The sequence below is a fragment of the Indicator indicator genome, chromosome 9 (assembly GCF_027791375.1).
Source record: "Indicator indicator isolate 239-I01 chromosome 9, UM_Iind_1.1, whole genome shotgun sequence".
NCBI lineage: Eukaryota > Metazoa > Chordata > Aves > Piciformes > Indicatoridae > Indicator > Indicator indicator.
Genome location: NC_072018.1, coordinates 21,282,806 through 21,297,720, shown reverse-complemented (window position 1 = coordinate 21,297,720; position 14,915 = coordinate 21,282,806). Strand labels below are relative to the sequence as shown.

Sequence of the window (14,915 nt, the reverse complement as noted above, 5' to 3'; positions counted from 1 at the left end):
TGCTGTAGACAGCAATTGTGTATTGGTCAAACAACAGTAAAGATAGCTTGATCGATGCTTGAGTTTGTGAAACACAAATACTATCAGTTATTCATTGTTTCTTCACCAGCCTTTACTGTTTTCAGTAAAGCCTGTGCATTAACATAATTTACAACAAAACTGAAATAGCCTAGAAAAGAACAAAGAAAGGAAGTCTTTTCTGTAGGTGTTTTCCATTTTGAAGAAACAAGCAAATGCAGGTAACAGACTTAATGTGTCACAAGGCCATTGTGTGAAGAGAAAACAACCTAAACATTGACATGCCTTCTATCTGGCTTGGTGTTTTAGAACAGATTGTGTATTGGGGCTAAAAGACTCAGCAGTCCAGCTCTACTTTAAAGCCCATCAGGCCTCAGCCTTTAGGAACCCCTTGGAGCCTAAAAGTTTGAGTTTCTAACAAGGCCTATTAAGGCCACTTTCTCAGTTTTGCATTGAAGGTATTTAAGGTAACTTTTTAATGCTTTGTTCTTTCAGAATTCTGCAAGTTTGCTATAATTCTCTCTGTGAGATGAAGTTCTGTGGAACTTGTGTATCAGTACTTCATGATCATGTGGTTTGCAGTGGCTCCCTGGTACCCACTGGTGACTGTCAGAGCTGTCTGAATCAGTTGAGCCAGGAATTCCTGTGCATATACATTAGTCATCTTCGCAAGATGAACAGAGGATTGAGTCCTTGTGTGTTGATTTGTTTAAACCCTCTTCTCCTAGGCTCACTGTCAAAAAAATTCATACCTCAAAATGCAGGTTTTATTTTTTTCCCTCTAATCTGGAGTATGTCTGCAAGACCATTTTCCCATGGGTGGAGTGGTGAGTTTGTTACTGCCTCAATAACGGTGTCAGCTCCACGGCCTTAGAGGGCAGCAGCAGCAGTTCTGGCTGGGGGTTTTGCGGGACCTCATGTCCCGCTGACAGATGACACCATTGCTCGTTGCAGTGGTTATAAATTCATATAAATCAGGAAACGGAGCATCTCGTCAAGGGGCTAGCAATGATATTTTTTTAGACTTTAGATGCAAACAGACCCAGAACCCTTCACCGTCTTGCAGCTGATCATGAAGCACTGCAGCGTTAGGCGGGAGCCGCGGCCGTCGGGGCACGGTGCCGCTGGGGGAACGGCAGGGCCGGCATTCTGAAGGCCATTCTCTGGACGCTCGTGCCCGGTTGGTTAGTGAACTCTCGGTACAATAAAGTCTGGGCTTGACCTCACGGACGGCTCCCGCGACAGAGCGGCCGCTGCCCTTGCCGCCGCCGGGAGGTGCCCCGCACCTCTCCACCGTGGAAGTGGCACGGAGGGTGAGGGGCTGCTCCTGCCTCCCGCAGCGGGTTCGGCTATGGAGCCTTGCGCCGAGGCGGGTAGGGGGCTTCTCTCGCGGGGAGTACTCTCTCCGTGTCTGGAAGAAGAAAGTGATAGCATCTTGGCCTCTCCAGGTCGCTGCGTGAGGGTGAGGGCGGACGCACCCGCTCCCCCTCTTCCCACCGCCGCCCCGCCCCGGGCACGCAGGTGTAGGACGAGGGTGGGCTGTTCTCTTTACCATGGCGGGGGCTGCAAAGGACACCCCGCAGCGCCCGGCGGAGGAGGTAAGGGGAAAAGTGGCCGTCGTAGGACTTGAGGAGCTCCTCGTCCACAGTCCTCGGGTGGAAGCGCAGTTAGGGGCCTGGGCGTGCGGAACGGTTCCCCCCCACCCTTTTGCTCCGGTGCGCTGTTTTTATTTTCATTGCTGGTAGGTTACGGGGAAGAGGTGAGCACTCTCCAGGGGGTTTAGGGCAGCCTGAACTTGTTGTTGCCGTCTTTTGTATGGTGCTTCTCGAGCGGCACAGCGTTTCTGAAACAGCTCCGGGGCTGCCTCTTCGATCAAGGCGGATGGGGGTATCGGTGGCAGGAGAGAGGCATGGGCAGGGAAAGGTCCCCTCTCCTCAGGAAGCCTCATTAGATTCCAGCTTCTAGATAGGCTTTTCAAGTGGGAGAGTATCTAGGTGCTTCCTCTTTACACTTGGTGCTTGCCGAGACAGGAGCGGAGAGGCAGGTAAGAGACGAGTGAGGTCCCTCCTCGTTCCGTGGTTCTTAAGGGGACATCTGGTAAAACTGGGATGGGCCGCTTCAAAACAGGGGCTGAGTTAATCTTTCACAATGGGGCAGAGGACATTCAAGACTGGGTACTTCTGGCTCTTCTGGCTTCATTTTCTGTCTTCAGAAAGCATCTGGGTGAACTCATGGGAGAAAGCTGAATATTATAGACAAATTTGCTGTCTTTGGCTCACAAAGCCCCTCTGTGCTGTGTTGCCAGCAGCTGGAAGAATATCCTCGAAAGTACTACTGTGTCCTGGCTTGTTTGTATGCCCTTCCTATGTGTCAGCCTCCAAGCCCTGCTCCTGTTATTTCTTCCACTCAGGGGTGGACTGATGTCAGTAAGAAACCTGAAAACAGTCCTCAAGATACTTGGTATGAAGCACCTGGCATGCCACCTGTGACTATCACACTCGGGTTTTTAGCAGGCATTTTTGTGGTCATTTGCAGAACAGAAACATTGCCACTAGTAATTTTATGCTGAGAGAAAAGCTGACTCAAAAGCTGCTCCTCGTTAGCTACATTTTCATTGTTTCTCAGATAAACCTACACTAGTGTTTATCTTTGAGTCCCAGGCTTTGCTCTCTTGCTGCTTTTAAATTACTCGTTGGTTCAGTTCTGGACTGAACTGATAAAGAATAGCTTATGACAAAAAGCAGCTACTTGCTGTGCCCGTAAAGTTCCGGCAATATCGCCACATATTTGTGCAGAGTTGTTTTTAATGTGTTTATATACTTTGGAACTAAGATGATGTGTTATAGACATTGTATTCAATTTCTGTTTTGTTGGGGAAGGGAAAATTTGTAAATCAGAGAAGCAGGGGTTTAACTTACAAGAGAAGTAAAAATAAAGATCTGCAGTGTCTGAGATGCATTAATTTTCTTCACAATGTTTAAACTTACTCTTCTATTTAAGGAGCAAAATCAAATCTCAGTATTACACTTCCTTGGTTTACCTTGAAGCACAATTAACTTTGTACAAATACAAAATTGTCAAACTAATCCAAGACTAAAAAAAAAAAAAAAAAAAAAAACCCACCACTTAATCTGGTAACTTTGTTTGATCTTTTTACTTAGCTATCACCATCTCCTCTCATCTTTGTAAAGTTCATGGGAACAATTTTATGTTGATATTCAACTACACCACAGGGGTCTTGAAACAAATTTTCCGTGCAAATACTTTATATTTTGTTACTTATTTTACCACTGCCTACCTGTTCAGATCTCTAGTGAACTTTTAGAGTACTTTAAGCTTTCTGACAAGCTTACACAGGTGAAAAAGCTTTCACTAACTTTCACAAAAATCAAGCAATTTCTGTTGCTTGAGGAAGCAATGCATCAAGGAAATTCAGCCTTGAGAGAAAAACCCTGTTAGCTGATCGTAGTGCGCTGCTATTGGTCATGCTGCTCGGCACAAGTGCAATGTTATCCTTCTCAGGAAAGTTTCTGGTGTCATTTACAGGCAATGCCATGTAAAGTCAGCCAAGGCCGGGTGACTCGCCCCTCTAGATCCTATAATGGACAGCTTCCACATGTATCTTTTCTACTCTTGACTGTAATCCCAGAAAATTATGAGGAAATGTTTCAGTTTTACTGGTGCAGAGACCTACCATAATTTTTAACACTGTCTCAAAAGGTACTGAGGTAGCAAAAGTATTGATTACTGTGTAATTTTGATAAGAGAGTCAAAAGTGATTATGGACTGCTACTTTCCAAAGGAGACACCAAACTGGAGAGTCTGAATGGTCCTTTCTCAGCAGCACACATGAAATTACCAGGCAGCAGATCTGCAATGAATACAGTAGCATCTCCTTTCACAGTACTGTCTTTCACAGTGCTCTCATTCACATGTAGAACTGATGTAGTGTATTATGGCTTAACATGCAAGTGAGTTCCAAAACTAATTAGACAAAATAAATAAAAGAAAAAAGGTATTGAACTGTGATCAGAATTTAATCTTCATTTAATAAAGTTCATGAACTGCTGATTCTCTGTATTTCTGTAGCTGACTGTACAGGACATCTCTGTGTGCTATGTCAGTCTGACAGCTTGTTCTATTCTGAAAATAACATTCATAAACAAAATTTAGTGCAAACTACTGCTGTGATCAAAGCATTAACTTCTCTTCAAGGTGATCTGGGAGTGCAGTTCAGAAAGTAGTTAAGCAGCATCCTCTGTGTGTGTGGAATCACAGTTGGAGGTTTTTTTTTTTTTAAGTGTATTAAGACTATAAATTTTTTAACCATGAAACTGATGTAGAGACAGGAGTACTACCTGCAGCCTGCAAGTTTAGATCTTGGTTGACTGTTTCCTGTACTAAAACTTTAATTATAGTACTTCTTATGAACTTAACATTCTTTGTGTTATAAAAATAATTTGGAATCATGTAGAGGCATTACTTAGATTTTGAAAGAACAAGGGGCAATGGTTTTAAACTGAAAGAGGAATGTAAGAAATGTTTATGACGAGAGTGTTGAGACTGGAATAGGTTGCCCTGAGAGGTCGTAGATGCCCCATTCCTGGGAATGTTCAAGGTCAAGTTAAGTGGGGCTCTGAGCAACCTGATCTAGTTAAAGCTGGCCCTGCTCACTGCAGTAGGTTGGACTAGATGACCTTTAATGGTCCCTTTCAGCCAAGACTATTCTATATAGTAGCTATGTCAGCTACTTGGGAAAACAAGTGGGAAAGTAGTATTAGGGATCTAAAAGTTTCTTCTGTCTTGTTTTGGGATGAAATAGGAAACAGGATTCACATATATCTCCTCTTCTTTGTTGATTTCAGCTGGAAGTCAAGTAGACAATCCTGGGAGATCAGAAAGGAAAGCATCAAAGGAAAATAAGCTTTTAAAGTAATTTAGCATCTGAAGAATGGAGGTGGAAGGAGAAGGGAATGATAGAAAAAAATAAAATAGTGTTATCAAGTTTAAAGTACACAGGCCTTGGAGCAGAAGAGGGACACAGCTCTAGAGGACTGTGTTATGAGTCAAGTGAAAATGATTCTATAGATATCACAAGTCTGGTAAAGCTTACACTTACTAGGACTTTTGTCTGGAAAATGGAGAGTTGCTTTATACAACAAATATGTATGTAGTCTGTTTGTTAAAAAATCTCATATCAAATTAAATAGTATATTGTTCTGAGTGATTCTGTCTTGTAGCTGTTTACTACTCTTTTTTTTCCTGGAACAAAGGAAATTGCCAATATAGAGTAAAAGCAAGGCCTGCTGTGGTGATAATATTTTGCAGCTCATGCCCTGACACTATCCACTGAACTTGGGCATAGTAACGGGATGCCACCATTCCTTTCTTTGTGGAAATCTAAAAGGAAAGAGTCCTCACACTAGTGCTTGCTTGTTCACACTCACTCACATAAAACAGTTAAAGGAAAATAATTAGACAATTAAAAGTTCTTCCAGGAACTCTAAAACTTACCAAAACTCATTTAGGCAATTCTATTAGAGAATATTCTGGAATGCTTACTATACTTTTCGAACACCAAAAAGGAAATCAGAGAGCACAGTTTTGCAACGTTATTTTAAACACAGCTAGAGTTGAATCCTAAGGAGGACTTGGGCCTCAAAATCACTTTCCCTATTATGCCAACTTTCACAAAAGATATGGAAAAGTCAAATGACTTTGCTGGGGTCATACCAGTGTTCTGTGACAAATAAAGGAATGGAGCACAAATGTTTGGGATCTATCCAATCTCCATTTGGATGTGGACCTTTCCTTATGTGAATGTTGTCTAATTACTATGGCATGAGAGTATATATCAATTATTGTGGTCTGAAAGATTATGATAAGAAATTATTTTCTTTAAACAAGTTTTCAACCTTTAGGAAAAAAAAAACTGAATAAAATATTCAAAGACAAAACTAAGCTCAGAAAACAGTGTAATGGTATGTGCAATTCTTTGCTGCTTCTTGCTTGTCTGTAGACTCCTTTTTAATAGTTTGCAAAATGCGGGAAGTTAAGCCTAGATTCCCTTGTAGGAACACTGTAATCTGTTTTTAGGGGCTGAATTAAGGAGAGAGCTCATAAAAAATCAAAACAATCAGCAATCAGCTTGTTGATGATAGGAGTTGAAGGCATGCACATTTATTAGTGGAATAATTGTGAAGAAAATACCTGAACTTGGTGTCAACCTTAGACCTTTTGATTTCTGTAACTTTTAACTTGTGTACCTTGTTTTCTCATCATTTCTTCTGCTTCTCAAGCAGGAATACAGGCTCTCGATTTGCAGCAAACTATGCTATGCAATAGGAGGTGCCCCGAATCAGGTGGCAGGGAGTGCTGCTGCGTTCTTCCTACAGATCTACCTGCTAGATATAGCCCATGTAAGTAGCACAAGAAATTTTTACAGATTGTAGACTTTACTCTGATGTTGTCAACAATGTCCCTGGATTGATATAAGGTGAATCAGCGTTTAAATTGTCTTGTTATCATTGCCTCTAGCCGTTCAGCATCCTGGGAAATGCAGAAACTTGTCCAGAATTTTTTTTCCTTTCTTTTTTCTTTTCCTCTCACTGTTTTCTTTCCTGTCTTGAAGTAGCCATTCTTCTCTTTTAGCTCAGGATTAGTAGAGCTTTAGGGACTGTAGAGCTCACACAGTTGCAGACATAAGAAAAAGCATTTCTATGTGTCAAGAGAGGGTAAGATATGAGGCATCTGAAACATTAATAGCACTATGTTGAGGTTGTGAAGTTTTATTTCTTTGGTTTAGTTAGAAATTATTGCAGTTGCATCCCACAGTCAACATAATTTCACATAAATTTTATTTGGTTTGTCTAGGAAAAATTATTTGCAAAGAAAGCTGAATTATTCTTTCTGATGGTTCTTTGCTTCCAGTCCATAGCTTTCTGGTGTAGAAGCAGACCTGGGAAACAAAGCAGTAGGAGTCATCCCATTCATCTGACTTTCAGCTGCTCCAGTTAGATTTCAGGAAAGCAGGGAAACAAAGAAAATCAATCCATAAGCACTTTTTGCTGTTTTGGATTGTCTTGTATGTCTGCATGGTAACTAGGTGGGACAGATAAAGTATTATAGGGTAGAAAAAAAGATTTTTAGGGATATGAGGCTAAATTGCAGGGACTGTGAGAGTAGCTGTAGGTGAAACTGTATGAATGGCTTTCATCACTGATGACTGAAGTCACAAGATATAGAAAAAAGGCTAGTTTTGGACACCAGTATCAAAGATGTCAAGTGGGTAGTGTGCGGTCTGAGGAGTTGGAGATGGAACAGGTAAAGTAGAGATGCAGCAGAGAGGTGGATGCAGCTCTGACTACAGCTGTTCCACACTCAAATCAAGGAATGTAATACAAGCCATGGGAGATGATGAAGCATGAACTGAGTAAGAAAGCAAATTATACACTTTTCCTGGGAAGTTTATAAATATGGCAATTTCCCCACTCTCTGTTTATCACAGGAGATGAAAGTTCTTGAAGCCAGGGACTGTTTATTTCTTTACATTTGTGTACAGTGTCCTCAAAGCTGGGCCCCATTCTTGCATCTTTAGGCACTACCTAAATAAATGACACAATAATAATTATTTTGTTAGCAAGCTAGTACTGAAACCAAATACACTTGTAATGATATACTTGGTAGTTCATTAAGGGTTTAATTATTTGTTCCTTGATGTTTTAGTTTGTTTTATGAAGTAATCCTGCATGGATAGGATTTATTTCAAGGTCTGATAAACAGCTCTGAAATCCTGTAGGATTTTTCCACACGTTTCCAGGGGAGAGCAAGTAATTTTATAGTCACTTAATTCTTAGGGGCAGAACTGTTTTAAGTCTTTGAGAGATGGTGAAATGCACTTGGTGTAATCTTTCATATATAATCTATATCCTTTCTAAGAAAATTACATTTGTATTCACAGTTTTACCTTTAAATGCTCTGTTCCACTTAAATTAACTGTATAAACTAAGGACATATAAATGTAACTCCAGACCACACAGGATCTTTGAGGCAAATTACTAGAAAGCACCAATACCTCTGATAATAGGACCCCAGGATATTCTTTTGAGATGGGTGAATTTATCTTGTATTTTATTAACACTGAGAAGTTTCTGGCATTTGTGCTAAGAAACACTGACTAGATATAGGGGCTAAGAAAATGCACCAGGGCATCTATAAGCCTGTACCAATCATGAAGACAGGGTGACTACACAGAATCCACTCCTAACATAAGAGAGGTTTTAATTTTCCTCAAGGCTTTCTTCCTCCCCTGTTTGACATCACTTTCTGTCTATTCAAGTCTGCCTCAGGGTTGGTGGGCTACAGCAACCATGGCTGTGGGAAGGCGCAAGCAGCATAGCTGGATGAGGTGAACTGCTGTGGGACTGAGCTCAGTGCTCATCCCAGCTTTGTCCTGGACTGCAGCTACAGGATGCTTGGAGAGCCACTGTCAATACCTGCTGGAAACTACCATTCCCACTCCTTTCCTGTTCATAAACTGTCTAGGGTGGAGCATGTGCTTGGAGCTGGTGATATCAGGAAGATTGGCTGTCCCTGCAATATCACCTGGGCAAAAAATTGAACAGGTGTGATTACAAAAGTGTGTAACATCTGCCTTTTACAAAGGTCATTCAGGACATTCAGGGATTATCGCTTCCTTCTTTCACCTCTGAGGGAACACCTACAGCAAAATCTGTGGGCAGGGGACCTGCACCTGCTGAGAGCCAGGCGCTGCTGCCTAGGAGGCAACAAACTGCAGAAAATCAGGAGATGCTAGATCAAGCTTGGTGTTCTATCAGCTGCATTTACCAGGTTTCCTGATACATTGGAGCACTGACAGCATGAAGCATATAGATGAAGGGGGTTTGTCTGGCTGTCACTGTATAAGTCACATAAGCTATTTCAACAGCCTCTCTCTCTTGATAGTTGATTTGAGGAACATTCATGTTTATATAGTAATAGAGTGGCATGAGCTGAGCACTTGGAAGAGAACCTACCACTGTTAAACATTGTATGATGGGGAATTCCTAAGCTCTCTACAGATAGATGTGGAAAATAACTACACTGCCTAGGATAAACTGTTTCTATATAGTCACTCAAGTTTGGTCCTTGTGGGTTAACTTTGAAGGTTTCTCTGCTTGGCTGTTTTATTCTTACACAATCTGCAAACGTTTTTCAAGTGAGATTTGTTGGACTTGTGCTGGCAACCTTGATTTGAACAGATGTGTCTTATGCAGTTCACTTATCACAGTTCAGTTCTGAGTGGATAAAGTCTGCTGTGCTGCAACCTGTTCCTCAGCCAACCAGTTAGCAGCCTTGTTGGTAATTTCAGGAGAAGAAAAAAAAGGTGAATGCATGTTAATAGCTCCCTCTATTTTTTTTTATAGATAGGGCCAAGATAAAGGTATCAGAAAATGGGGTTGTGGGGAACAAAGTGAGAAGATAGCTACAAAGGGGCTATGTCAGGCTTTATGACTAAAGCAAGGATTTAGTCCACTATTTGACTGACTCATTTTCCTAGTTCTAAATGTACAGTCTCTCCTTCTCTGCACTTTTCCCCTTTAATCCCTTCTTGCATGGTGTCTGTCTCAATGTTTAATTTATTTGTTCAGGGTAGCCAATAGTACTTTCTATGGCAGCAGCAGGCGTGTTTTGTAAATGAACTATCATCATTCTTTAAACCACTGAATTGTTTTCTGGAAAGTTGCTTTATGTTGTTTCATTGTATTGTGAAACAATGGCTCTCATTTACACTATTCTGCCTATACTTTCAGGTTACTCCATTTCAAGCCTCTTTGGTGCTGTTCATTGGCAAAGCCTCAGGTGCAGTTACTGATCCCATTGCTGGCTTTTTTATTAGCAAAAGTAGATGGACAAAAATTGGCCGGCTCATGCCTTGGTAAGCATTAATGTGTACGTGTATTACACATAGATATGTGAATATTGTGTATATGTTGTGATCATACAGTCAATTCATTGAACAGGACTCATTTTTCTTTGCCTGTTCCTCAGACAACAGTGATTGTACCTATTGTACATATATAAAATGAAAATCTGTCATGTCATTTCTTTTCTCTTTAACTTGTTCATCCATGAAAAAAAAAACTTAGAAGAGATTTTCTACTACTGGAGGCACAAACAAATAAAGCCAAGACACAGTTTTTAGCAAAACTGGAAGCTCATCTCTAAAGCTTTCTTGAATCTGTGGTTGAATTTTCATCTTTGTCTAGATTTCTTTAAGTTGGTGTCACTTCTCTACAAATTGGGACTTTTTTCTGCTTGTGGCCTAGTGTGTTTCACTTCTTACATCTGCCTTCCAGGAACTCCATTAACTTTAATTCTTTAGGTCTTTCAATTAAGTAAAGGATGCGTGTATATGTGAGAAGAGATGTGACACCATGGCATCAAAGGGCTCAGCAACCAGCACTGACCTGACACTCTTGTGACATCTTTCCTTATAGCAGTTGTTCTGCTCCTGCTTCAATTATATTCCCATAATTAAAATACTTAATTAGAAAATCGCCACGAGTTTTTATAATGAGTAAGAGGCTGTATGGTTTTGCTCAGCATTCCTAAAGGGCCCCTGTGGTGTTTCACTGTGACATACTTACCCCTTGCATCCACTCGGGGTACTACATCCATACATGTGCTGTTCACGTGCTGCACAGAGAGGTCAGAAGAAGGAATGTTACTTATATAGGAAGGAGAATGACAGGTGCGAAGCAAGAAAATTGAAAGGATTGGTCCATATTAGAGGAACCCGAGGTTCCCATAGGGAATTTATTTGTTGGTTTTTTTTTTTTCATTTTGGAAGTCAAGGAGAGACTGAGTAATTTGTGAACTATGGAATCGTTCATCACTTCTCTGTCTCATGCTTTATAAGAATATGTTGCAAGATATTTTTAATTCATTATGAATTTTAAATTAAAAGAATCCCCGAACTTCATTCACAACAAAAATCTAAGAGTAAATATGGTATCCTGAGCAAAGAATTTGAATTTTCACGGCAAATAAGCTGAATTTTTTAGCTGGGGGTTCTCTTGCTGTTGTGTGGATTTAGGGCTACAGAAACTTGTCAGTGGGCAGCTTATATCTGACAAAGAACACAAGGCAAGTAAATACTGGAAGAAGGCTGAAATAGCTGCTCTTGGCCTCAGCAGGAGCAAGACCTTCAGGTCAAAGTTAAGCACAATGGGAAAAGAGGAACTTGCTGCTGTTTCTCTTTCCAGGATGTGGTTTGTGGCCAGGTAAATGGAGTGCTTTTTAATGAGCACTGAATTAACTGAGGAGCAAAGTTATTCAAAAAGAAAATAATGACATTTTTGTACAAATGCCATTAGATGCCTTTTTTTCTAGTTTTCAGTTCTCCGAATACTGCACATATGTGTGTTTAGTGTTACTGTTAAATGGGTGTTAGAATAACTCCCATCCTTGCATAAGCATGAACTTATCTGCCCTTTGCACTGCAAACCAACTAGTGTACAACTCGCACTTCTTACAGGAAAAGTGCTTATCTAATCCAGCCTTAGGATGCATTCATCAAACGGCTGCTTTCTTTCCAGAAGCATTTTGTCTGGGTTTTTTTTCTTGTAATTGTAATTTTTTTTCATGGAAATTTTATTCCCAAACTTTGGAAGTCAGACCATATTTCTGCAAAGCAAAAAATGAGTCTTCTATTAGTTTAAAATTACTTCTGTATTTTGAAATCATTCTGGCTTTTAAGTATGTAGAGTGAAGCAATGGAATGAGCTCAGTCACAAAAGCTTGCTATCAAAGCACGAACTTTAGAAAAGAAGGTGAATGTTTAACTATAGCTTAATGCTGTACTCAATATAATAAGAAATCATCACTCACTGTTAATCTCTTTTATATAGTGTTTAAAAGGCATAAGCAGGGATTCACATGAAATACACAGACCTGGTCATGTATTTTGTCAAAGGACATAATAGGAGCAGCCAGATATTCAGCAACTTCAGCAAGGCTCTGAAAACTTTCACCAATGAGGAAAGGAAAACGTGGAAAGGGGATTGAAGTGGGGAAGAATACTGAGGTTATTGCTAAAAAATTGCATGAAATATTGACTATGAAATATTTTACTGTGGTGGCTCTGGATATCAGCCTGGGAGAGCTCATACTCTTTGAGGGGAAGGTAGATTCTCTGAGATGTGTTAGGATTTAACCCTTATTATGTTTTCCACTGTTGACCAGCAATGGATGAACTGGGGACTGGAGGGACAGAGCATACCAGAACCTGGCACTTTCCTTGTAAATGCTCAGCTCCCAATGGTGCTGTCGATCCCAAAGAGCAGTGTGGAAAAGCTATTGTTGTACTGAACTATTTACTCACATTACTCTTTTGTGTTCCAGTTTTACAGTTCACGATTGCAAAATAATCAGCTGACCCCCAATGTCAGTAGTGCTGTTGTGAAGGGATTAATCTGTTTTCTCTTTTACATGTTTGGATATTTTCTGTTAGGATCTTGGTCATCTAATTCCATTGTTTAACATCTGATTTACAATACAGAAGAGCCCTGATGCTGTAGCTCAGACTTTTAGGAAATAATAGCATATGACTACTCTTTCTGTATCATGGAGTTTGACAAGTGTCGTTTGCCTGAAATAATTTTTAGACTAATGTCATTGTGATCAGTAGTGCAGAGTCCACCTGGAGGCCTGTAGCTAATGGAGTTCCCCAGTACTGGATCCAGTCTTGTTCAGCATCTTCATCAATGATGCCAGTGAAGGGCCAGAGCATACTCTCAGCAAGTTGCTGATGATACAAAACTGGGAGGAGTGGCTGACACACCAGAAGGCTGTGCTGCCTTTCAGCCAGACCTGGACAGGCTGCAGAGTTGGGTGGAGGGGAACCTCATGAAGTTCAACAAGGGCAAGTGTGGAGTCTTGCACCTGCGGAGGAATAACCCCATGCACCAGTACAGGTTAGCAGCTGACCTGCTGGAAAGCAACTCTTCAGAGAAGGACCTAGGAGCCCTGGTGGACAAGTAAACTTCTATAATTTGAGGGTGGCAGACCACTGGAACAGAGTTTGTGGAGTCTCCTTTTCTTGAGACTTTCAAAACCCACCCGAATGCATTAATGTGCAACATGCTCTAGGTGAACCTGTTTTAGCAGGCAGGTTGAACCAGATGATGCCCAGAGGTCTCTTCCAACCCCTACTATTTTGTGATTCTGTAATTAATTGCTGGTTAATGCCAATGCCTGGAATTTAACTTCCTGTAGTTCCATATTTTTAAGCCATCTTCCTCACCAGAAGATGACCCTCTTGTGTTTGAGGTGATTAGAAGTTCTGTGGTTGAGGTAAATGGAGCAAATTATCATATACGCAAGTTGATACAGACTGTAGGAACTTTTGCACTGAGTTTCCCATTATCTTTTATGCTGATTTTAGTGTTTTTAAGTATATCAAGGTATTTGCACTTGTTTGAAGAGCAGTAAGTAGGATAAGTTGAGTGGAAAAATGAAGAGATTAAAATTGGAAGAGGGAATTCTTGGCAATAAGTAGGCTCATGTAAAAATTGCTGAAGTATGAGATGTGACAATAGAGCTTAATTTTCAGTGGGTCTTTCTAATACATACGTAGCCTAAGACATGTACTAAGGGATGGCAACTTAGACATGCTGCTACAGTGCCTGTGCAAGGAAATTGTGTGTTCTAGGTGGCATATGAAATTAAGCATAGAACTTTTCCTTCAGATTTTCAGGGTTTTTTTCATCTTACTTGTACACATTTTGTTTTAATCTGTGTATTTAATGCACACTAGCATTTAACACTTAGAAACATAACATTACTGTAATAAGAAAAACTGCACATAAAATGAATTGCATTATGTTGATTATTGTCAGGGAAATTTAATGTGCTTTGCTGTCACTATGCTGAGATCATTGACTTGTATTAATTTTTTATTTTCCCTTTTACAGGATGCTGGCATGTACACCCTTCACAGTAGTGGCCTATTTTTTCATGTGGTACCTGCCTCCTTTTGTATCAGGGAGAGCTGCATGGTATCTGACTTTCTACTGCCTTTTCCAGGCATTAACCACAGTAAGTAGATTATAGGTCACGATATTCTCTGCAGAAACTTACTTGTTGTCTGTCTATGTTAATGCATTCAGATGCAGTAAACTGAGATTTACCAAAACTTTACATTTGATTTCAACTTCTACTGAATCTAAGGGATAGGCATATCCCTTTTATCAAACTCTTTACTGGTTGATGATTTTTGCCGAGGTTTTCTCTGGCAAATGACCTGCTAATTCAGACAGATTGCCTCCAGACGCTTTCGTTGGCAGTGCACTAGATATTCAACTCATTCTTGTGTATAGATCCACAGAGATATTTAGATTCCAATTCTAATTCCAGTTAGACATCTAACTTCTCATAAATTCTATTTTCAGGAGCGGATTAACAGACCAAGTAGGTTTGTGGCTCTACTTTGGGGGTTTTAGTCTCAATAAAGAAGACAATGAAAAAGTCAGAGTATAAGAGCTGAAACAGTACTGGTAGTAATTATCATGATACTTATGCCTGGATAGGAATCTGAACACATGGATTTTTTAACACGTCACAGAACCTACAATATTTATGCAGAATCCATCATTTCAGTGTATCCTAAAGAACTTCTCTGACACTTTCCATACCGTACACGCAGGGGCTGCACCTTCCTGTCTTGTCTTGTAGCCAGTATCAAGGTAAAACAAGGTATCTTCCATGCAAAGCCATATCACACCGCAGATAAGACTGGAAGTGAGACAGCTGCATTGCAGTTTGGCAGGGTGTATCCTGTCTGACTGAATTTCACTGGATCACATTTTGAAAAACTGAGTCCCAGACATTTAAAA

At 40.5% G+C, this 14,915-nt stretch overlaps 1 protein-coding gene across 1 annotated transcript in view; it reads left to right on the top strand.

Annotated features, from left to right (window-relative positions):
* The first annotated feature begins 1,571 nt into the window (after nucleotides 1–1,571).
* Nucleotides 1,572–14,915, top strand: part of MFSD2B (MFSD2 lysolipid transporter B, sphingolipid) — a 34,357-nt gene continuing 21,013 nt past the window's right edge. Inside the window, exons 1-4 of the mRNA XM_054383480.1 lie at nucleotides 1,572–1,616; nucleotides 6,321–6,437; nucleotides 9,831–9,955; nucleotides 13,995–14,118. Coding sequence (XP_054239455.1) covers nucleotides 1,572–1,616; nucleotides 6,321–6,437; nucleotides 9,831–9,955; nucleotides 13,995–14,118 — 411 coding nt within the window. The remainder of the gene's footprint in view (nucleotides 1,617–6,320; nucleotides 6,438–9,830; nucleotides 9,956–13,994; nucleotides 14,119–14,915) is intronic.